Source organism: Oncorhynchus clarkii, chromosome 18 (genome assembly GCF_045791955.1).
Source record: "Oncorhynchus clarkii lewisi isolate Uvic-CL-2024 chromosome 18, UVic_Ocla_1.0, whole genome shotgun sequence".
In the NCBI taxonomy this organism is placed as follows: Eukaryota; Metazoa; Chordata; class Actinopteri; order Salmoniformes; family Salmonidae; genus Oncorhynchus; species Oncorhynchus clarkii.
Genome location: NC_092164.1, coordinates 63,112,455 through 63,135,075, shown reverse-complemented (window position 1 = coordinate 63,135,075; position 22,621 = coordinate 63,112,455). Strand labels below are relative to the sequence as shown.

Genomic DNA, 22,621 nt, shown 5'->3' with positions numbered 1-22,621 from the left:
ATGAATCAGCAGCCAGACCAGTAGAAGGAAGCAGCAGCCAGAGCAGTAGAAGGAAGCAGCAGCCAGAGCAGTAGAATGAAGCAGCAGTCAGACCAGTAGAATGAAGCAGCAGCCTTTATGAATCAGCAGCCAGACCAGTAGAAGGAAGCAGCAGTAGAAGGAAGCAGCAGTCAGAGCAGAAGGAAGCAGCAGTCAGAGCAGTAGAAGGAAGCAGCAGCCAGAGCAGTAGAATGAAGCAGCAGTCAGACCAGTAGAATGAAGCAGCAGCCTTTATGAATAAGCAGCCAGACCAGTAGAAGGAAGCAGCAGTCAGAGCAGTAGAAGGAATCAGCAGCCAGAGCAGTAGAATGAAGCAGCAGTCAGACCAGTAGAATGAAGCAGCAGCCTTTATGAATCAGCAGCCAGACCAGTAGAAGGAAGCAGCAGTCAGACCAGTAGAATGAAGCAGCAGCCTTTATGAATCAACAGACAGACCAGTAGAAGGAAGCAGCAGTCAGAGCAGTAGAAGGAAGCAGCAGTCAGAGCAGTTGAAGGAAGCAGCAGTCAGAGCAGTAGAAGGAAGCAGCATTCTTTAAGAAGCAGCAGCCTTCATGAAGCAGCAGCCTTTAAGAAGCAGCAGTCAGAGCAGTAGAAGGAAGCATCAGTCTTGTTGTATTAAGTCTGCAGTCCCTCTTGGTTGCCCTGCCTCATTGTTACTAACCTGGTCCCATATCAGTTTGTGCTCTTGCCTACTCCATTGTTTGGCATTAGTTGACAAGGGAGCAGAAACAGACCGATACCCAGGCTATATTGTTACTGCTTGCTGTTCTATGAAGTAATGGAGTAATGCACATACCAAGCTTTGGCACTTAATAGAGCATCTGACCTCAAAGTTGGAGGAACTATTTTGCTGTCAATTGGTATTCTACCACAGCAATACTACTTAGTTTCAACTGTTTTTGTTGCTGTCTGTAGCGGAGTCTATTATGTAATATTTTCACCAATTTAATTGTTTTTTTGAGGACTATCATTAATTTCTGTAGAAACAGTGCTTTCTGTGCTCCCCCTTCTTGGGCATTTTATACACAGCAATCGTGATCACGGAAAGTATGAGCAATGATCTGGGAAAACTATGCACAGCACAGACGGGATTAAAATAGATTTTCTTTTGTATTGGAAAAAAATGCCGGACTTAATGTAAGTCATATGGAGTATCTTTAAATCCAAAAGCTGAGAATGTTTAAAAAATAAGCATCATGACTGAACACCCACACTTGCAGTTGCTATGGTTACCTTACACATTCCATTGCGACATTTAGTATTTTATGTACCAAAACTTACAAGTTAAAATTGGAATCAAATGGAACATGTAAGCAATTGAGTGGAATATTTGATTGATATATTTTAATGTTTTGGTTACTTTGCTGTTGTTTCAACTGTTCAGCTCAGTTCAAAGTTTATGCTTCATACCAAATTCAAATCCTATTCTTTCTCATTTTATCCATCCAATTTATATTTAGATTTTTTGAATAAGCTTGTGTGACCTTTATCAAGATGAAAATAAATTATTCCTCCCAAATCACGTGTATGGTATTAGCATTCAAGGTATTTTGTGTATAGTGATATTACACAATCAAATAGATTGCCAGGTACAGATATCCTCCGATTTAAGTCGACGTCTCAGTAAGACTGATGATTGCACACCCTATTGAATTCTAAAACATCCTCACATGCAGAAATGCAAGCAAACAATGTCCGATAGAATGCCACCCAAACTAGATAGCTACCATTCATTTTTACACATTTATTACTCAAGATACAGGTGCATATACAGTGGAGTATAACTGATATTTAGAAGGAAGGAAGACTACACTTCTTGAGTTGCTGTCGAAGGAAACAAAGATTATAGAATAATACAAGCCACCATAGGAACCGTTGAGTATGAAGCACTAACACAGAGAGAAGGATCAAGGTCATGTTTTTATGTCAGAAAACAATACAAAATACAACAGGCTATGTAAAAACCACAGCAACTAAAGCAAACCTTCCGTTGACAGGATGACACTACTGAAATTATTCTAGAATTCCTGGAAGGCATGAAAATTAGGGCTATCAGAATGTATTAAATCAAAACAGGACTAACATGGGCCTGTATCGCTGAACAAATCTTTAAAAAAAAAATAAAATAAAAAACAGCATTAGAAAATGAACTGTCCCACCAGTGGCTAGCGGCTCTTATACAGGCCAGGTAACTTACACTACAAATCATCCCAACTGTGTGGAACGGTGTCCAATGTACCCGACTAGACAGTCAAGGTAATGATTTTAGTGACAAGGGCCAGGATTCACTCTGATCAGCCCTTTTCAGCTCTGCAACTTTAAAAAGCAATATTCCCTCGTTTGCCGAGACCGCATTCATAGTAAACGCTGCATATGTTGGCTCAAACGGAAATGACCTTTAAAATGTCATGTGTGTTATTACACAAACCTACCACTGATGGGATGCAATCCTGGCCTTGATCTTGGCTTGTACAGTACTTATAGCCCTGGGTCTTATGAAAGACAACCCTTTTACATAAGATATAATGACTAGAAACAGAGGGTGTAAACGACAGGACATTTCTGGGATTGATGGATTTAAAAACAGAAGGATACCATGTTTGTCTTTCCTCAAAGAAAAAAAAAAAAAACAGGAAAAAAAAGGAATATAATTTTTGCAAACAAACAAACCAACCAACCAACAACTGTTCCATGAACAATTATCCAGCAAGAAAACTACTGTCAAAAAGATCCAACAAACATGTTTAGTGTCCCCCTGACTTGCGCCCAGTCCAGGACCTGGAGCGAGAGCGGGACCGTGAGAGGGAACGCGAGCGGGACAGGGAACGCATACGGGACGACGCCTCGTCCCGGGGCTCATAGCCACCGGGGGCTTGGTGGAAGTCGCCATCTTGTGGGCTCAGGGACTTGGAGTGGGAACGAGACTTCCCTCTGGACTCCCTCTGGGCCCTGGATCTGGAGTGAGAAGGGGAGCGGGACTGGCTGTGAGGGGAGTGCCCAGGAGGGGGTCGTCTGTGGTCACGTGGGGGTGGCCTGTGCCTGCGTAAAGAACAAAACCATTGGATAATTAGAATCACGCTTCCACTGACGAAGACAGCAAAAGTGACAGAAGATCACAGCCAACTAATGATTGATATATTAATTGAAAGTGCCCAGAACATGGCTCTGTGTACCTCCCAAATAGGTCCATATTCCCTATATAATACACTACTTTTGAATAAAGCCCAATAAATCATGGTCAAAAGTAATGTACCATATAGGGAATAGAGGTGCCATTTGGGATGCAATCATTGTCAGTGGTTCAGCTGTGAAGGACCCACCTGTCATTTTCCGGGCTCCTGCTTCTTCCTCTACCACCATACATCCTTCCACGGGAGCTGGGTAACAAAAGTATATTGTCAAGCAGAATGTACTCAGCAGAACTGACATTTTATAGAAGCTTTGCAGCTTGAAACCCCCCCCCTCCAAATAGAATTATTTGAAGCATGCTAGTTGGAAAACACTAGAAAGGGCCTTACTCTCGGGGACTCTCAGAACGTCTGGGCCGGCGCTCGTAGGATGGGCTGCGTGACCTGCGTCTTTGGTAGCTACGGCTGCGAGAGCGCCTACGACGGCTGTCCCGATCATAATCACGGTCATCATGCCGCGAAGAGCTGCGCGAAGATCCCCCCTCTTTCCCTTGCATCTGATTGGGTGCTGTGATGGAAACATAAGGGTGCTTGGGTAAAGAGAGAAAAACCCAACTAGCAGACACAGTACCAAATGCTTTAGCTCTACTTGAAAGTATTACAGCTGTACCACGTCAGGTAGGAAATACATGTATTTGAACTTACAGCTGAAAATAAAATCAGTAAATTGCTCGATATGGTACATAGTTACTTCAGCAAACAATAAATTGGGGTAACTGTCTTACTCTTTCGATCTCCCTGCGCGAACTGGATTTCAATCTGTCGGCCACACACCCACTTCCTGTCCAGGTTGTGAAGAGCATCTTCTGCGTCGCGCACATCTTCAAACTTGCTGAGCTGTTAAGGTTCTTACCTTCTGGTCTCATGTGGTTAAATTCTTTTCAGCACAACTGTTGTAATACAATGCATCTTCTGCCACTTAATCATAAGGGAAGCCATATTGGCTGACAGTATAAAGCTAAACGTAGGTTCTGGAACAATTGTTAAGTGCATGTTGGGTTCTTCTGAAGATTAAAGATGAGGCAAACATGTTTCAATAATGTGTCGCTAATTTTATGGCCTTTACCAAGTAACCAATACTGCTTTAGTTTCAAATGATATTGTTGAGTGCAAAATATATTAATGAGAGTACAATTATAATTTCTTAGTTCAATTAAGAATCAAATTTAGCATATTGGCTATGTATCGATTGCTTTTCCTGTAATATTTGTCGATTCATTTTTTTGGAGAGGATACAAAATAATTCAGGTTTGTTACCTTAAACACGCTCGACTTTGACTTACATCTTGATCTTTAAGCTCTTTAACCGCCTCCCAGAAGAACTTGGGTTTCCTGCTCGTCTTTGCCCTTTAAAATCTCTTCCCTTTGCCTCTTTCTTTTGATGACATATCCAAGCCTCGACTCCGTCCCCCTTTTCCTTTGTCTCTTCAAGCTTTAAATTCTCTTTCTTTTTTCAACCTTTCTCCCTCTCTCTGTTTCTTGCCTCCTGGCGGTCTTTTGCTGCTTGTCTTTAGATCTACTCTAAACCGGACTTTCCACAACAACTGGATACCTTTACATTTTCTGGGGCAACAGAGAAATGTAAGTTAGATATTAAAAAGTTCTTCAGCGTGTACATACAGAAAACAGTCACAGCAAATCAATTATACAACCAAAACTCAATGCTTGAAGACACCGTCTGAGAAAGCATGTTAAGTTTACACCACATTCAAAATGAAAACAAAAAAAGATAAACACATTTCATAACGCTCACTGTAGAAGGGAAAGGATATTGAATATATGCAAATCCTCTCGGTCGGCGTGAATAGAAGTCAAGTGGAATGTAGACATCTACTACAGGCCCATAGCGACCAAACTCACGCCGCAAATCCTCAGGCCTGAATACCGTAAATAGATAGAAATTTCACTTCAATGACCTGGAGGAAAAGTCTTAAGTTCCAGAATAAAGTGGCACCACCATGGGAGCCACGGACAGACCGCTGAGACCGGTGGCTTCTGTTGGGCAATATGAAGATACCACTTCTTTGCACAAACACAATTGAAACTTTTTTTGAGGTTCATGCACACTCTGAAATGTATCTTAGTTCCAAGAATTGTTCAAATCCCCTGTGTTAGTAGCCCAAATGCCGGCAGATCGCAACATTTAGTTGTTTCAGCTTACCGGCCAATGGGAATATTATGCAGCCAGCTATACACTCGTATCCCCCGTGAATTTTAGGATAAAATAATTAATTTGGCCTTTACTACTATAGTCCATACATACGCATTGAATAACACATTCATAAATGGCTAAAAAATGTCTTTGCTATATCTAGGAGGAGATAAGAGCTCAGGATTTTTAAAATGTTTTATTAACATACATAGTACCAGTCAAAAGTTTGGACACACCTACTCATTCTAGGGTATTTCTTTATTTTGTACTATTTTCTACATTGTAGAATAATAGTGAAGACATCAAAATTATGAAAATACACATATGGAATCATGTAGTAACCAACAAAAAGTGTTGAATAACAATATATTTTATATTCTTCAAAGTAGCCACCCTGTGCCTTGATGACAGCTTTGCACTCTTGGCTTTATCAACCAGCTTCACCCGGAAAACTTTTCCAACAGTCTTGAAGGAGTTCCCGCATATGCTGAGCCCCTGTAGGCTGATTTTCCTTCACTCTGCAGTCCAACTCAATTGGGTTGAGGTCAGGCGATTGTGGAGGCCAGGTCATCTGACGCAGCACTCCATCACTCTCCTACTTGGTTGAATAGCCCTTACACAGCCTGGAGGTGTGTTAGATCATTGTACAGTTGAAAAACAAATTATAGTCCCTCTAAGCGCAAACCAGATGGGATATCGCCGCAGAATGCTTTGGTAGCCATGCTGGTTAAGTGTGCCTTGAATTCTAAATACATCACACACAGTGTCACCAGCAAAGCACCCCCACACCTCCTCTTCCTCCATGCTTTACAGTGGGATCCACACATGTGGAGATCATCTGTTCACCTACTCTGGGTCTGAAAAAGACACGGCGGTTGGAACCAAAAATCGCACATTTGGACCAATTTCCACTGGTCTAATGTCCATTGCCTGCGTTTCTTGGCTCAAGCAAGTCTCTTCTTATTGGTGTCCTTTAGTAGTGGTTTCTTTGCAGCAATTCAACCATGAAGGCCTGATTCACACAATCTCCTCTGAACTGTTGATGTTGAGATGTGCCTGTTAGTTGAACTCTGTGAAGCATTTATTTGGGCTGCAATTTCTGAGGCTGGTAACTCTAATGAACTTATTTCCTGTAGCAGAAGTAACTTTGGGTCTTCCTTTCCTGTGGCGGTCCTCATGAGAGCCAGTTTCATCATAGCGCTTGATGGTTTTTGCGACTGCACTTGAAGAACCTTTCAAAGTTCTTGACATTTTCCGGACTGACTGACCTTCATGTCTTAAGAATTGGATTGTCTTATCTCTTTGCTTGTTAAAGCTGTTCTTGCCATCTTCTGTATACCACCCCTACCTTGACAACTGATTGGCTAAAACACATTAAGATAAGAAATTCCACAAATTAACTTTTAACAAGGCACTCATGTTAATTGAAATGCATTCCAGGTGACTGACTACCTCATGAAGCTGTTTGAAAGAATGTCAAGAGTGTGTATCATCAAGGCAAAGGGTGGCTACTTTGAAGAATCTCACATCTAAAATATATTTTGATTTAACACTGTTTTGGTTACTACATGATTCCATGTGTGTATTTTCATAATTTTGATGTCTTCACTATTATTCTACAATGTAGAAATAATAGTCACGAGTCCCGTGACATTTGTGGGAGTCGTAGAGCAAAACGGAGACATGTTCGTGAGAATCTCCCTTTTCCACGGTGGGGTCACAGTTAGTAGCCCAAACGTTACCAACAGAAGTTGACACGGATTGCACAGACTTCCGACCTGTGACAATTGTGGGGGCCGCAGAGCCAAACCGTGCAGACGTCTTCGTGAGAAGACCGATTTTCGGGATGTCTCATGGTCTGACAAACGTCACTGTAGCTCGGTTATCTACCACCGCAGATGCGGAAGGCCGCCTATTGATATGCAGTTCATGCAACAAAAAAAACCATCTCTAACTTAAACTGACGGATATTGATGGATTGCTTTTTATTATGTTACTGAAATTGACACACCAGTGCGGCAATAGACTTGCAGCAGTCTCTCCCCCCGTTCTGATAGTTTCAATGGCATGTATTGGATTTGTTAGCATGAACTAATTTACAGAACGATATTCAGTTTTAATAAGATGAAACATTTACGATGTGAAATGATCAGGTTTAAATTAGATTTAAAGTAGAATACATTGATTTTTAACCCACATTAATTAATGTAATGATTATTTTGTTTACAGGTCTATTAAGTGATATGTTCATAAACTTGTGCAATCTGAAAAGTGTAATTAATAGTAAATAAATTATACATTTTTTTTTTTTAATGGATCCGAATGCTGCCACTAATAACCCCATTTCTCTCTCACTATGCCTGAGGAAACCCTGGCCTGAGGATTCCCGGCTCTGCATGTCACCAATCCACCTGGTTGACCTGCCCATCCCATGCTGCAGGCTAGCTGGCTTGCCCTGGACTGATCTCTGACTACCATGCCTCTTACCACCACATCCCTTGACTGCCTAAAACATTAAAGACCACCTGTCCTTACAGTCTTGAAGTGTCCGCACCCTGTATTCATTATGGGTTTTAGGCTGGATATCTGTAAAACACTGACAATTCCTGATGTAAAAAGGGCTTTACAAAATAAATGTGATTGATTGAAGTGCCGCATTACATTTCCTGATACATAAATCAGTTAAGATTGACACACTATATTTGTTTATCAAATAAATAATTTAAATATGTAAACAGACAATAAACTGGACTGTGCATTATTCGAGGAGACAGTATACTGGTCTTGGTGAGGAAATTGTGATAGTGTGATGACAGATGACTGGGTGATATGGTACATTATATTAAAGGATTTCTGGGAACAACTTATTTTGAAACCATCTTACCAGCTGTGGAAAAACAGACTGCTGCAACATGATTGGTAGAACGCGATACGCAACATCCGGGACTAGCATTAGCCACAGTAGCATGGTAGTGGAAAATGGCGTTTCATTAATTAAAGTAGGTTATATATTTATAGCCTTGTCGACATTAAAACGATTATCGACGACTTTTTTTTGCCTGAATTGAGAATGTTTAAAGTATAAACCGGTCCACGGGGGAGATGAGTGTATAGTTAGTTGGCTGCATAACGTTGCATTCCCCTTTGGACAGTAAGGTTAAACCTCAGTATCGCCATCTGCCTGCCTTTGGACTACTGTGTTACTATGTGTAGGCCTGTGTATGTAGTGTTGTTCTTGCAAATAAAATACCTGGCTGTTAACTAGATATGGGTAATATGTCATTCTAACAGTCATATGTTTAAGCCATTTATATTAGAATTCCATAAAGCAAAAGCGGAGTTTATTTTCCCACCGAAGTGTGCACCGGAAGCTACAGCAAGCTAACGACGTTAGCTCATTAGGCAGGACAACTAACTACTTCGAATTATTGCCAGATTGATATAGATACAAACGTATGTTTCAATCTGATCCAATGATAGTAGCTTTCTTTTGATTTTTATGGACTAGGATTTCAGTCTAGCCACCTCTGGTCTAGCTACCCCGATAAGGTCAAGTCAGGCCGAAGCGCGTGGCTAGCCGACTAGCATTGGGCTAATGTTAGCTAGCTCGGGGCGTCGAAGTATTTAGTTGACTCGACTAGGGGGGTTTGTTCCAAATGTGTACTCACCTGGATTCATCGGAAATGTTTCTGATGAAAAGCGATGTATTTGGAGGTCTCAAATATCTGGCCATGTTCAAAATATTCAGCAAGAACGCAGCTTTACAGCAAATATTTCTGCTATGTTTTGGCTTTATGCGCAGACAGAGATTGTGGCGCAGCTACGTGGAAGAAGGAATGCGCAGGCGCGTGTTCTACTTCGCGCAATTGTAAGCAAGTGAAAGCGCAAACAAAATCAGCAACATCTGCTGTTTCTTTTTTAAATTGTGTATGACCAGGGAGTCAGATGAGCCCTGCATGAACACATAGATAAACACATTAGGTGCCGTTATCACAGCGTGCTGAGGAAGCAGCAATATCCCTACTGTAGGTACTGAGTAGGTGGTTTTGTTAAAGAGTAACATAAAATAATCTCGGTGGGTTTTGTTGCCAGTCCCAACTAGGTATGCTACCTGTAAACTGCCTGTAATTATGATTTTTTTTTTAGGTAAAATAATAATACAATTATAGAATTCATTCATCATTAATGCCTGCATTTTGAGGCGTTGGGCCAGTAACCGAAAGGTTGCTGGATCAAATCCCAGAGCTGAGAAGATGAAAAAGTATTTTTCTGCCCCCGAACAAACACTGTTCCCCGGTAGGTGCTTATTGTAAATATAAATGTGTTCTTAACCGACTTGCCTAGTTAAATAAAAAACTCCATGCTTGCATAATAAAAAATAAAAAATGTGTTGGCCTGAGCACTGGAGCAAGTTTTCATCAAGGATCTCTCTGTACTTTGCTCCGTCCATCTTTCCCTCAATCCTGTCTCCCAGTCCCTGCCGGTGAAAAACATCCTCACAGCATGACGCTTCCACCACCATGCTTCACCGTAGGGATGGTGCCTGGTTTCCTCCAGACGTGACGCTTGGCATTCAGGCCAAAGAGTTCAATCTTGGTTTTATCAAACCAGAGAATCTTGTTTCTCATCATCTGAGAGTCATTTATGTGGCTTTTGGCAAACCCCAAGCTGTTATGTGCCTTTTACTTATTAGTGGCTTCTGTCTGGCCATTCTACCAGAAAGGCCTGATTGGTGGAGTGCTGCAGAGATGGTTGTCCTTCTGGAACGTTCTCTCATCAAAACAGAGTAACTATGGATCTCTAACAGAGTGACCATCAGGTTCATGGTCACCAGCCTGACCAAGGCCCTCCTCCTCCAATTGCTCAGTTTGTCCAGGTGGCCAGCTCTAGGAAGAGTGTTGTTGGTTCCAAACTCCTTCCATTTAAAAAGGATGGAGGCCACTGTATTCTTGGGAACCTTCAATACTGCAGAAATGTTTTGGTACCCATCCCCAGATCTGTGCCTCGACTCAACCCTGTCTCAGAGCTCTACAGAAAATTTAATGATATTTGCTCTGACATGCACTGTCAACCGTGGGACCTTATATAGACAGGTGTGTGTCTTTCCAAATCATGTCCAATCAATTGAATTTACCAAAAGTGGACTCCAATCAAGTTATAGAATCATCTCAAGGATGATAAATGGAAACAGGATGCACCTCAATTTCGAGTCTCATACCAAAGGGTCTGAATTTTTATGTAAATAAGGTATCGGTTCTTTTATTTTTAATACATTTGCAAAAATTGCCAAAAACTTGTTTTCATTGTGTTATTATTGGGTATTGTGTATTGTGTGTAGATTGATGATGAATAAAAATAAAAAAATCAACTTTAGAATAAGGCTGTAGCATAAGAAAATGTGGAAAAAGTCAAGGGGTCTGAATACTTTCCAAATGCACTGTATATTTAGGTTAAAATAAATTATCTTCCTTTATTACTATCGATTGATCAAAAGCTCTCATCATGGATCAAATTAGTCCATCAAGTAAAGTATCCCAGAGGATTAGGCTCTGGAAGTCTGCCACCACATCAGCCTGCCTGTGGACACCCAACCAGAGATGTGGGCTGAGCAGTGGCAAACATTACACTAAACTACACTAAACAATACATGAATTGCACTATAACGGTGACAAACGGTGCCCACAAACTGTTAAGCCCTACATAAAGCTGTCCCAACACCTTACCACTGCGACACCTGGCTATCAGCTGAGCCTTGTCTGACAGCGAAAAGGCTCAATTCAGTCTCATTTACTGCCTTCTAAAAAACATAGCTGATATGGCTGACTTGCTTAAAGAAATGTGGTTTCTACTGACAATGAAGCTGTACAAACTATGGCATAAGGGGATGACAAGCGGATAAGAGGCAATCCGTAATTTATATTAAGACATTAATGAGCGAGCTAGGACGGATGTAGTCAATGTAACTATTTTTTCAGCACTTTTGAAATGTACAGCGTCAGAATTCAGAACATGGGCCGTTCTTACAGTATTCTCCCTGTATGCCAAGTCAGAGCCATGGGATAAATAAGGGGACATAAGCATACAATGAAAGCTCTTACAATATTCGATGTTGTACATTTCTCTAGAACAGACTATAGGCTACATGTGCACCATCAAGTCAGAACAGTAGGCTAAGTTATGAGGAGGAATGGGACCAAATTATTAGGGTGAGGCACATGAACTACTAACAGCTTACTACACAACTTACACTTAGCATTACTTTCAAGTCGGAGCTCTAGAAAGAGGCCGACTTGGAATTCTGAGTTGGATGACCGTTCAAAACGTGTTTTCCCAGAGTTCTCAGTTGTCTTGAACTCACTGAAGTCTGAGATTCCCGAGTTTCTAGTTGTTGTCAACTCGGCAGAAGTCATGCTGGATTGACAGCATGGCCAAAGTTGAATGTTTATCCTTTTAAGCTTGGAAAAGAGACCCTTAAACCTTAGATTTGGACCACACACCCACTTCAGTGAATAGCAGGCTAGTGATTGCTTTGCACTGCTTACAGTTAGCCACTGATCCCTTCCAAACCACTCATTGTTGAATTTGCGATTTCCAACTTGTGTAATCTTTATGTCCAATGGCCGATGAGCATCAATACATTTTATCTATAATTTCTCTTCATATTGGGGCGGCAGGGTAGCCTAGTAGTTAGAGCATTGGGCTAGTAACCGAAAGGTTGCAAGTTTGAATCCCCCGAGCTGACAAGGTACAAATCTGTCGTTCTGCCCCTGAACAAGGCAGTTAACACACTGTTCCTAGGTCGTCATTGAAAATAAGAATTTGTTCTTAACTGACTTGCCTAGTTAAATAAAGGTAAAAAAATATGACAAGGATTGAAAAGGATTTGCCAGTAGATTGGCAATTTGATTCATGATGATGACTGCTAGCTAAGTATGATGAAAGTATGATGTTGACATGATCAGTCCAATCAAATCAACGGTAGATATAAAGGTGATTTGATGTCATTTTATCTGTGGCCAATGACCTTGAGCCTTCCTGGATGGGCACTTCTAATTCTATGGGCACTTCTAATTCTATGGCAGCACCCAAGGGGCTTGAATTTTCTAACCACCCCTGTAGATTTTGCGGTGACGTATTTTGGAGCTGCCTTACTCAAGAAAGCAAAAAAGAGACCATGTTTGTATGCAGATTTATTAACTAAATGTTTTTTTTTTCTTACATTGTTTGCAAACTGATATGTGACATGTATTAATGCCAAAATAACATGCCCCACCTGCTGTGAATGATGGGTCACCACTTGGGCAGAGGACCCCCCCCCCCCCCCCCCCCTGCCATCTTAGTGGTCTGCCACTAGCAGTCAGTGTAGTCAGCTCAGCTATCCCCATTGAGACCGTGTGTGCCTCGATCTAGGTTGGGCAAAACTAAACATGGCGATGTTCGCTCTAGCAATCTCACTGGAATAAACACCTCCATTCCTGCCATTATTGAAAGAGATTGTGATATCTCACATCTCAAAATAGGGCTACTTAATGCTAGATCCCTCACTTCCAAGGCAGTTATAGTCAATTAACTAATCACTGATCATAATCTTGATGTGATTGGCCTGACTGAAACACGGCTTAAGCCTGATGAATTTACTGTGTTAATTGAGGCCTCTCCTCCTGGATACACTAGTGACCATATCCCCCGCGCATTCTGCAAATGCAGAGGTGTTGCTAACATTTACAATAACAAATGTCAATTTACAAAAAAAGAAAGACTGCATTTATCTTTTGAGCTTTAATCATGAACTCTATACAGCCTACTCAACTTTTTATAGCTACTGTTTACAGGCCTCCTGGGTTATATACAACGTTCCTCACTGAGTTCCCTGAATTCCCTATCGGACCTTGTAGTCATGGCAGATAATATTCTAATTTTTGGTGACTTTAATATTCAGACCAAGGATCTGCATCTGTCCTCGTGCTCCTACACCTTAGTGCTGCTTTTGATACAATCGATCACCACATTCTTTTGGAGAGATTGGAAACCAAAATTGCCCAACCCTGGAAGCCTGTGTTTCAGACATAAGGAAGTGGATGGCAGCAAATGTTTTACTTTTAAACTAAGACAAAACAGAGATGCTTGTTCTAGGTCCCAAGAAACAAAGAGATATTCTGTTGGATCTGACAACTAATCTTGATGGTTGTACAGTTGTCTCCAGTAAAACTGTGAAGGACCTCGGTGTTACTCTGGACCCTGATCTCTCTTTTGACGAACATATCAAGACTGTTTCAAGGACAGCTTTTTTCCATCTACGTAACATTGCAAAAATATGAAACTTTCTGTAAAAAAATGATGCAGAAAAATGTATCCATGCTTTTGTCACTTCTAGGTTAGACTACTGCAATGCTCTACTTTTCGGCTACCCGGGTAAAGCACTAAATAAACTTCAGTTAGTGCTAAACACGGCTGCTAGAATCCTGACTAGAACCAAAAAATGTGGTCATATTACTCCAGTGCTCTACACTGGCTTCCTGTGCAGTCTAGGGCTGCATTTAAGGTTTTACTGCTAATCAACAAAGCATTACATGGGCTTGCTCCTACCTATCTCTCTGATTTGGTCCTGCCGTACATACGTACACGTACGCTACGGTCACAAGACGCAGGCCTCCTAATTGTCCCTAGAATTTCTAAGCAAACAGCTGGAGGCAGGGCTTTCACCTATAGAGCTCCATTTTTATGGAATGGTCTGCCTATCCATGTGAGAGATGCAGACTCGGTCTCAACATTTAAGTCTTTATTGAAAACTCATCTCTTCAGTGGGTCATATGATTGAGTGTAGTCTGGCCCAGGAGTGTGAAGGTGAATGGAAAGGCACTGGAGCAAAGAACCTCCCTTGCTGTCTCTGCCTGGCCGGTTCCCTTCTCTCCACTGGGATTCTCTGCCTCGAACCCTATTACAGAGGCTGAGTCACGGGCTTACTGGTGCTCTTCCATGCCATCCCTAGGAGGGGTGCGTCACTTGAGTGGATTGAGTTACTGACTTGATCTTCCTGTCCGGGTTGGCATCCCCTTCGGGTTTGTGCTGTGGGAGAGATCTTCGTAGGCTATACTTGGCTTTGTCTCAGGGTAGTAGGTTGGTGGTTTGAAGATATCCCTCTAGTGGTGTGGGGGCTGTGCTTTGGCAAAGTGGGTGGGGTTATATCCTTCCTGGTTGGCCCTGTCTGGGGGTATCATCAGACGGGGCCACAGTGTCTCCCGACCCCCCCTGTCTCAGCCTCCAGTATTTATGCTGCAATAGTTTATGCCGGGGGCTAGGGTCAGTCTGTTATATCTGGAGTATTTGTCCTGTCTTATCCAGTGTCCTGTGTGAATTTAAGTATGCTCCCTCTAACTCTCTCTTTCTCTCTTCTCTCTTCTTTCAGAGGACCTGAGCCCTTGGACCATGCCTCAGGACTACCTGGGCTGATGACTCCTTGCTGTCCCCAGTCCACCTGCTGTCCCCAGTCCACCCCAGTCCACCTGCTGCTGCTCCAGTTTCAACTGTTCTGCCTGCGGCTATGGAACCCTGACCTGTTCATCGGACGTGCTACCTTGTCCCGGACCTGCTGTTTTCGACTTTCTCTCTACCGCACCTGCTGTCTCTAACTCTGAATGATCGGCTATGAAAAGCCAACTGACGTTTACTCCTGAGCTGCTGACCTGTTGCACCCTCTAAAACCACTTATTATTTGACCCTGCTGGTCATCTATGAACGTTTGAACATCTTGGCCATGTACTGTTATAATCTCCACCCGGCACAGCCAGAAGAGGACTGGCCACCCCTCAGAGCCTGATTCCTCTCTAGGTTTCTTCCTAAGTTCCAGCCTAGGTTCCTGCCTTTCTATGGAGTTTTTCCTAGCCAGCATGCTTCTACATCTGCATTGCTTGCTGTTTGGGGTTTTAGGCTGGGTTTCTGTATAGCACTTGGCTGATGTAAAAAGGACTTTATCAATACATCTGATTGATTAATGCAAATAAACAAAGCTTTGTAATGCTCTCTAGTGTCTCCTGGCTAAACAAGGTGAGACATGCGGAGTCATTCCTAGGTCTATGGTCGATCATGCAGAGTCATACCTAGGTCTATGGTCGATCATGCAGAGTCATGCCTAGGTCTATGGTCGATCATGCAGAGTCATGCCTAGGTCTATGGTCGATCATGCAGAGTCATGCCTAGGTCTATGGTCGATCATGCAGAGTCATTCCTAGGTCTATGGTCGATCATGCAGAGTCATGCCTAGGTCTATGGTCGATCATGTAGAGTCATGCCTAGGTCTATGGTCGATCATGCAGAGTCATGCCTAGGTCTATGGTCGATCATGCAGTGTCATGCCTAGGTCTATGGTCGATCATGCAGAGTCATGCCTAGGTCTATGGTCGATCATGCAGAGTCATGCCTAGGTCTATGGTCGATCATGCAGAGTCATGCCTAGGTCTATGGTCGATCATGCAGTGTCATGCCTAGGTCTATGGTCGATCATGCAGAGACATGCCTAGGTCTATGGTCGATCATGCAGTCATGTCTAGGTCTATGGTCGATCATGCAGAGTCATGCCTAGGTCTATGGTCGATCATGCAGAGTCATGCCTAGGTCTATGGTCGATCATGTAGAGTCATGCCTAGGTCTATGGTCGATCATGCAGAGTCATGCCTAGGTCTATGGTCGATCATGCAGTGTCATGCCTAGGTCTATGGTCGATCATGCAGAGTCATGCCTAGGTCTATGGTCGATCATGCAGAGTCATGCCTAGGTCTATGGTCGATCATGCAGAGTCATGCCTAGGTCTATGGTCGATCATGCAGAGTCATGCCTAGATCTATGGTCGATCATGCAGAGACATGCCTAGGTCTATGGTCGATCATGCAGAGTCATGCCTAGGTCTATGGTCGATCATGCAGAGACATGCCTAGGTCTATGGTCGATCATGCAGTGTCATGCCTAGGTCTATGGTCGATCATGCAGAGACATGCCTAGGTCTATGGTCGATCATGCAGAGTCATGCCTAGGTCTATGGTCGATCATGCAGAGTCATGCCTAGGTCTATGGTCGATCATGCAGAGTCATGCCTAGGTCTATGGTCGATCATGCAGAGTCATGCCTAGGTCTATGGTCGATCATGCAGAGTCATGCCTAGGTCTATGGTCGATCATGCAGAGTTATGCCTAGGTCTATGGTCGATCATGCCACATACAATACATTCACTTCAGTTTTAATGTGTCTGTAGTTCTAAAATCATTCATAAAGTTTGGTAGAAACACAGACGACATGTTCAATACCCTAACCCCCCCTATCCATGATTTCGGACTCCTTTCCTATACTGAATGAGTTGGTGACAGTGCGGAGAGGAGAGGAGTCTCAACTCTTGATAGTGTAGTCGTCACCCTTCTGCTCAATGATTGTGGTTGGCTTGAGACCCTTGTGCATCTTGACAAGCATCTCAGGTACAGCTAAGGTTCCTGCCTTTCTAGGAAACTCCTCATGGTTCTCCTGACTGTGGATCTTCATCATGTTCTATTGAATACCCATGTTTAGCTCAGTGGACCTGTTGGCTCCTTCAGTATTGTGAGTATGCTCCCTCTAACTCTCTCTTTCTCTCTTCTCTCTTCTTTCAGAGGACCTGAGCCCTTGGACCATGCCTCAGGACTACCTGGGCTGATGACTCCTTGCTGTCCCCAGTCCACCCCAGTCCACTTGCTGCTGCAGTAGTTTGACCTCGAGGCAAATCAAATGGATGGTAAGTCCATATGTTGTGACAGGTGTCTTCATTGAGACAGAACTCTCCCCTCCCACTTTCTCTCTCACTTTGTCCCTCTCACGCACACATATTGGTCACTATCACCAGAGATTTTTTTTTTTGGGGGGGGGGGGGGGGGGGGGGGGAGTGCTGAAGTGCTGAAATCCATCGGAGACATTTAAATGATTTGACAACACAAATAACTGTCAAGGGCAGAAAATCATTCACCGAGACATGTTTCTATTTTCTTGTCATAGCAGAATATTTTAATGCACATTGGATATTTCACAGATAAATATTGACATTCAGACAACTGAGTTCTGAAGTTCTGGTCACTTAGTATTTTCTTCACAGATGAAAAGAAGTAGATGGTTATAGGTACTCACTGTTGGCTTCTGATGGTTCACAGAAAATGCTTTCCCAGTGAAGACACATTGTCAATTCCAAGTCAGAGATATGTCTCACTGACTAATGTGACCATCCATCTTCTGCAGTTGAATCAAAGTGACTCGGCCCAGAAAGGGAGCTTTTGTCTCTCAAGGCCTCGGAGATGAAAACATACGAGGAGAGAGCAAAACACAGTGTTTGCTTCCTGAACACAATAGGAAGCAAACACTGACACATTCTATACAATAGTGTTATGTTTTACATTTAAGCCAATTAGCAGGCACTCTTATCCAGAACAACTTATAATAGTGAGTGCATACATTTTTATATTTATTCATACTGGTCCCCCATGGAGAATTGAACCCACAACCCAGGTGTTGCAAGTGTCATGCTCTACCAACTGAGCCACTAGTGGAAAGCACAGAAAAATTAAGAAAATAGCACACATGAAAAAATGTATTTTCCTTCACACACTTCAGCATTTATTCTTTAACTAGGCAAGTCTGTTAAGAACAAACTCTTACTGACGACCAAACCCTAAGCCAATTGTGTGCCGCCCTATGAGACTCCCAATCACAGCCAGCCTGGAATCGAATCAGAAACTACAACAACGTCTCTTGCATTGAGATGCAGTGCCTTAGACCGCTGCGCCACCCGGGAGCCCAAATGTGGCCGTAGATATTGACGATACCAAAAAACCCTGTGGCAAGTCAACAGTGTTGCTCCAGAGCCTGTAAAACAAAAGTATAATCCCATCTTTAACTGCAAGAACCGGACAATGATTTCCATTCTACAGTACATGAAGTTGGTTTTCAGGTTAGGCCCAGTTTAGTGACTGTTGGATGTTAGGTTAGATTAAAATGTATATTGCTGGAGAATAGTCATAGGAGAGAGGGAGCTGTGTGATTACAATTGTTTCTGTCAACGTCCTACACTCAGGGATTGAACCCTGATCGCTAGTGTGGAGCAATATATGTGCCTTGAGCCGTTAGCATTACTGCTAGGCATTACTGCTAGGCATTACTGCTAGGCATTAGCGCTAGGCATTAGCGCTAGGCATTAGCGCTAGGCATTTGCGCTAGGCATTAGCGCTAGGCATTAGCGCTAGGCATTAGCGCTAGGCATTTGCGCTAGGCTCTGCACAGGTCCTACAGTCGTATAACTTCATTCCATGCAACCACTTTCAGATCTTGGCTCACTATAATCATATTTCAAAAAGGACTTTACTAGCAAGTTAAAGTAGCAACTGAAGAAGATGCTGACATCAAAATGTGTAGACTTCCTGCTATGGAAAAGATGTTCACACTTCTAAGGACGCTTGATCACGCAGTGCTTTGGACCTCTGTGTGAGAACCAAGAAGTCTAGGGAAATGTATAGAATATAAAGAAGTTATTTTTTTTATTAAAAAAGCACACGCGCACGCACACACACACTAAAAGAAAAGTGAGATGGCTCGATCTTTATCAAAGTTGTGAGAACAACACATCTTGTGAAATTACTCAACAGGAACTAACAACAGCAGCATCGTGTTAGATGTTATAGATTAGGTCTTCCGCTCTGTTAGGGTCACTCTCTGGCAAAGGAGCAGTTGAATATAGCTTTTTGAATAAAAACCGTTATAGCTTCACATATGTTTGTATAAGACCTGAACATATTTGCCTCAACCCCCTAGAAAGAATAACGTGATCAACGTGATTCCATAGTCAACAGACTGTAAACTAGGCCTTCAAGTTGGTCATATTTAGTCATTTCCTCCATGTAGTCATCATATAGTACTTTATACTTCTATGAATCTACTTATACTCTCTATAAGTCCTTGGGTATGTGCACAGGCTACCCATATGCACATCTGTACATATACATGGATGTTAATGTGGGCCTAAGTGCATGCAACATAACTCATTGTGGCCTCAATCAATGTCCACCCTGTAAGATGCTTATCTTGATAAACAAACACACTTCAAAAGTTCAGATCTGTATCAGGAACTTAGGCTCGTCCTCCTTTAGGTAGTAAGACCCATTCTCAACACTTTGTTCGACTGCACTGCCAGTGAGCTTTCTTTCACATTCTAACTGATGCCCATCACATTGGCAAGAGACATGTTTGCAGGACTACTCCTCTTTATATCCAGTCTGTTGGCTGTAGATGCAATGAGTTGCGATGAGAAGAACGTTTGTGTTTTAGAGGGATCGTCAGTGAACATGAGCTGCAATTTCTCAAATGATGATGACAATTTGTTGTCAGATATTAGCAATTTATTCTGGTTTAACAATGACAACAAGAAGAAATGGAAGGACAAGACCATTCCTGAGGACTTAACAGATGACAAAGCGTATTCCGGACGTTTTAAGTGGCTGTTTGATGTTTCAGGAAGGTTTATAAAACACAACGCCTCCTTCTCTATCACGAAAACTCTCCAAGTCAAAGATCTAAGAAAGAGTGACACCGCTGTCTATCGCGTTATGGTTCCGTCAGAGAACTCCGGATGGAAATTCATCAAAACTGGAATCACTGTTACTGTCACAGCTCTTAAGGTGACAAAGTATGCAACCACTGTGAACAACGGACAGAAAGTAACACTGACCTGTAGCACCACCTGTACTCTGAGTGACAATCTCAACCCCAACTACATCTGGTACAAGAACGGACAACAGCTTACCAACCCAAAGACCCTGAATGTCAACCTGTACCTAGACCCAGTCAGCAGTCAGGATGCAGGCAGTTACATCTGTGCTGTAAAAGACAGTGAGAAGCTCCACTCCCCTGCACTCTGTCTCCTTGGTAACTGCTGGGATGTGACACACCAACACAAGACCATCTGCGCCTTCGCCGGGACTAACATTGAACTCCGTTGCAATTACACATATCCCAGTAATCAAACCATCACAGACACAATCTGGTCAAAATCTGGTGTCAAATACTTGGACAATGATCGCATAGAGTATCGTGGTAAGAAGGAGAACGATTGCACCCTGCGAATCACAGACCTGAGAGAGAGTGACTCTGGTTATTACACATTCTCATTAGAAACGCAAGGGGTTCCAAAGTACAGTGATCCATTTGGGGTCAATCTGTCTGTCACAAACTTACAAGTAGAAGTTACTCCTCCTGTTGCAAATGAAGGAGATCTCGTCATTATCTCCTGCATGACCTCCTGTCCAAACTTCAGTGACTTACTTTTGTACAAGAACAACGCCTCTGCCACTGGCAAGTCCAAGACCATGATTCTCGATGCCGTCAGCAGTAAGGATGCAGGCAGTTACTTCTGTGTTGTAAGAGGCTTTGAGGATTTTCCATCCCTTGCTGCTACACTGGTTGTGAGATATGGCCCTAAGAACACTTCAGTGTCCATTAGTGGTGAAATAGACGAGGGCAGTCTAGTGACTCTGACCTGCAGCAGTGATGCCAACCCACCAGTGAAGTCTTACACTTGGTACATGAGGAATGGGACTGAAGTGAGCGTCTTACAGACAGGAGCAGGAAGAGACAAGTACATCATCCCCAATGTCAGTCTGGGAGACAAGACCCAGTACTACTGTAGGGCTGAGAACAAGATGGGAGCTCAGAACTCTACTGCCTTGGACCTCAACACAGGTGTGTTTTTTCCAGTGTCTGTTTTGGCTTCTGTACTGGGGGTGGTTGGGGTTGTCCTGGCTGCTAAAGCTTCAGTTCTCATCTACTGTACACTGAAGAGGAGACGCACAGCAGGAAGTGGTGTCAGAGGAGGAAGGGGTGTCAGACCATGTAGTTGTGTCAGAGGAGAAAGTGGTGTCAGAGGAGGAAGGGGTGTCAGAGAAGAAAGTGGTGTCAGAGGAGGTTGTGATGTCAGAGGAGGAAGTGGTGTCAGAGGAGGTTGTAATGTCAGAGGAGGAAGTGGTGTCAGAGGAGGTTGTGATGTCAGAGGAGGAAGTGGTGTCAGAGGAGGTTGTAATGTCAGAGGAGGAAGTGGTGTCAGAGGAGGTTGTGATGTCAGAGGAGGAAGTGGTGTCAGAGGAGGTTGTGATGTCAGAGGAGGAAGTGGATCCAGAGAAGGTTGTGATGTCAGAGCAGACACACAAACCATCTATTATGCCAATAACGATTCCTCAAACTCAGCTGTGAGTGAGACGACCACCAGCGCCTGTATCTATGAAACCATTGATGATATGCACCTAGACCCTGATGAATATAATGACATACAGGATGACGACTACACAAGTCTTCAGAGAGATGCTTGCCCATCCTTGTATGACACCATCCCCAAGAAAGCGTCACCACAGGACCTGGAATGAAGGGTTACCTACAACACCAAACCAAAGCTAAGCCTTACACCTTTTTTATGCCATTGGCTTTGTTACAGAATCCCCCTGCAGAGGGCATTGTGGGACTCATTTCCAGCCTGTTTGTTGTTGTTGTTTATGTCTGGCTGGCAACAAGTAGTTTAGCTCCCCCTCACATGAGTGATAAAATCACCTCCAGCTCGTGGCTTCAGCCAATCAGACTTTCCCCATGCACACCATACTCTGCCCATGCACTGATCATGTGTAAGGGAATTTTAATGTTTGTGCTTTTCATATAACTAATTTCTGTATTCATGCAAGTGGCTGACTGTACAAATCCTCACTTATCTATCTGTTAGAGCATGGGATTGAGGGTTGTGGTGGTGGTGGTGGGGGGGGGGTAGAGAGTTGGTTGTTTGATTTTTCCATTTGCCTGTAAAATACTGAAAAGCCAAATAAAAAAAAACATGAAATAATGGTGATTCATATTTAATACATCTTCTTTGTGGACCCCATAGTAAAGTAAAAACACTTCACACTTTAACTAATAAATAACCAATGTGCTGTGACATTCATTCATTCTGCGACAGAGGCTGTAATCACATAGGACAGTTGTGACTGTCCTGTTCCTAGAATGCATTGGTCTCTGACAAATTCCAGAACTCAATCAATGTATATCATTTCCTGTGTTTGTAGTGTTCCGTAACCGATGCATTCTAGGTTATCTACATCAATTACAATCAAAGATGTAATTGGCGGTTCTCTTTTATTGATTGATTTTATTGGAACCTGTCGAGCCGGCTGAGGAGTGGGAACCTGTAGAGCCGGCTGAGGAGTGG

General features: G+C 42.9%; 1 protein-coding gene across 1 annotated transcript; it reads right to left on the bottom strand.

The window, feature by feature from the left end:
- Positions 1-1,763: 1,763 nt before the first annotated feature.
- LOC139373827 (serine/arginine-rich splicing factor 10-like) lies at positions 1,764-9,204 on the bottom strand. The gene is made up of 6 exons (XM_071114877.1): positions 9,048-9,204; positions 5,001-5,104; positions 3,953-4,057; positions 3,558-3,735; positions 3,360-3,416; positions 1,764-3,078 (listed from the first exon to the last, which is right to left on the bottom strand). Exons 1-6 carry the CDS (start codon positions 9,110-9,112, stop codon positions 2,784-2,786), a joined length of 804 nt encoding a protein of 267 aa, XP_070970978.1. The 5' UTR covers positions 9,113-9,204; the 3' UTR covers positions 1,764-2,783.
- Positions 9,205-22,621: the final 13,417 nt, after the last annotated feature.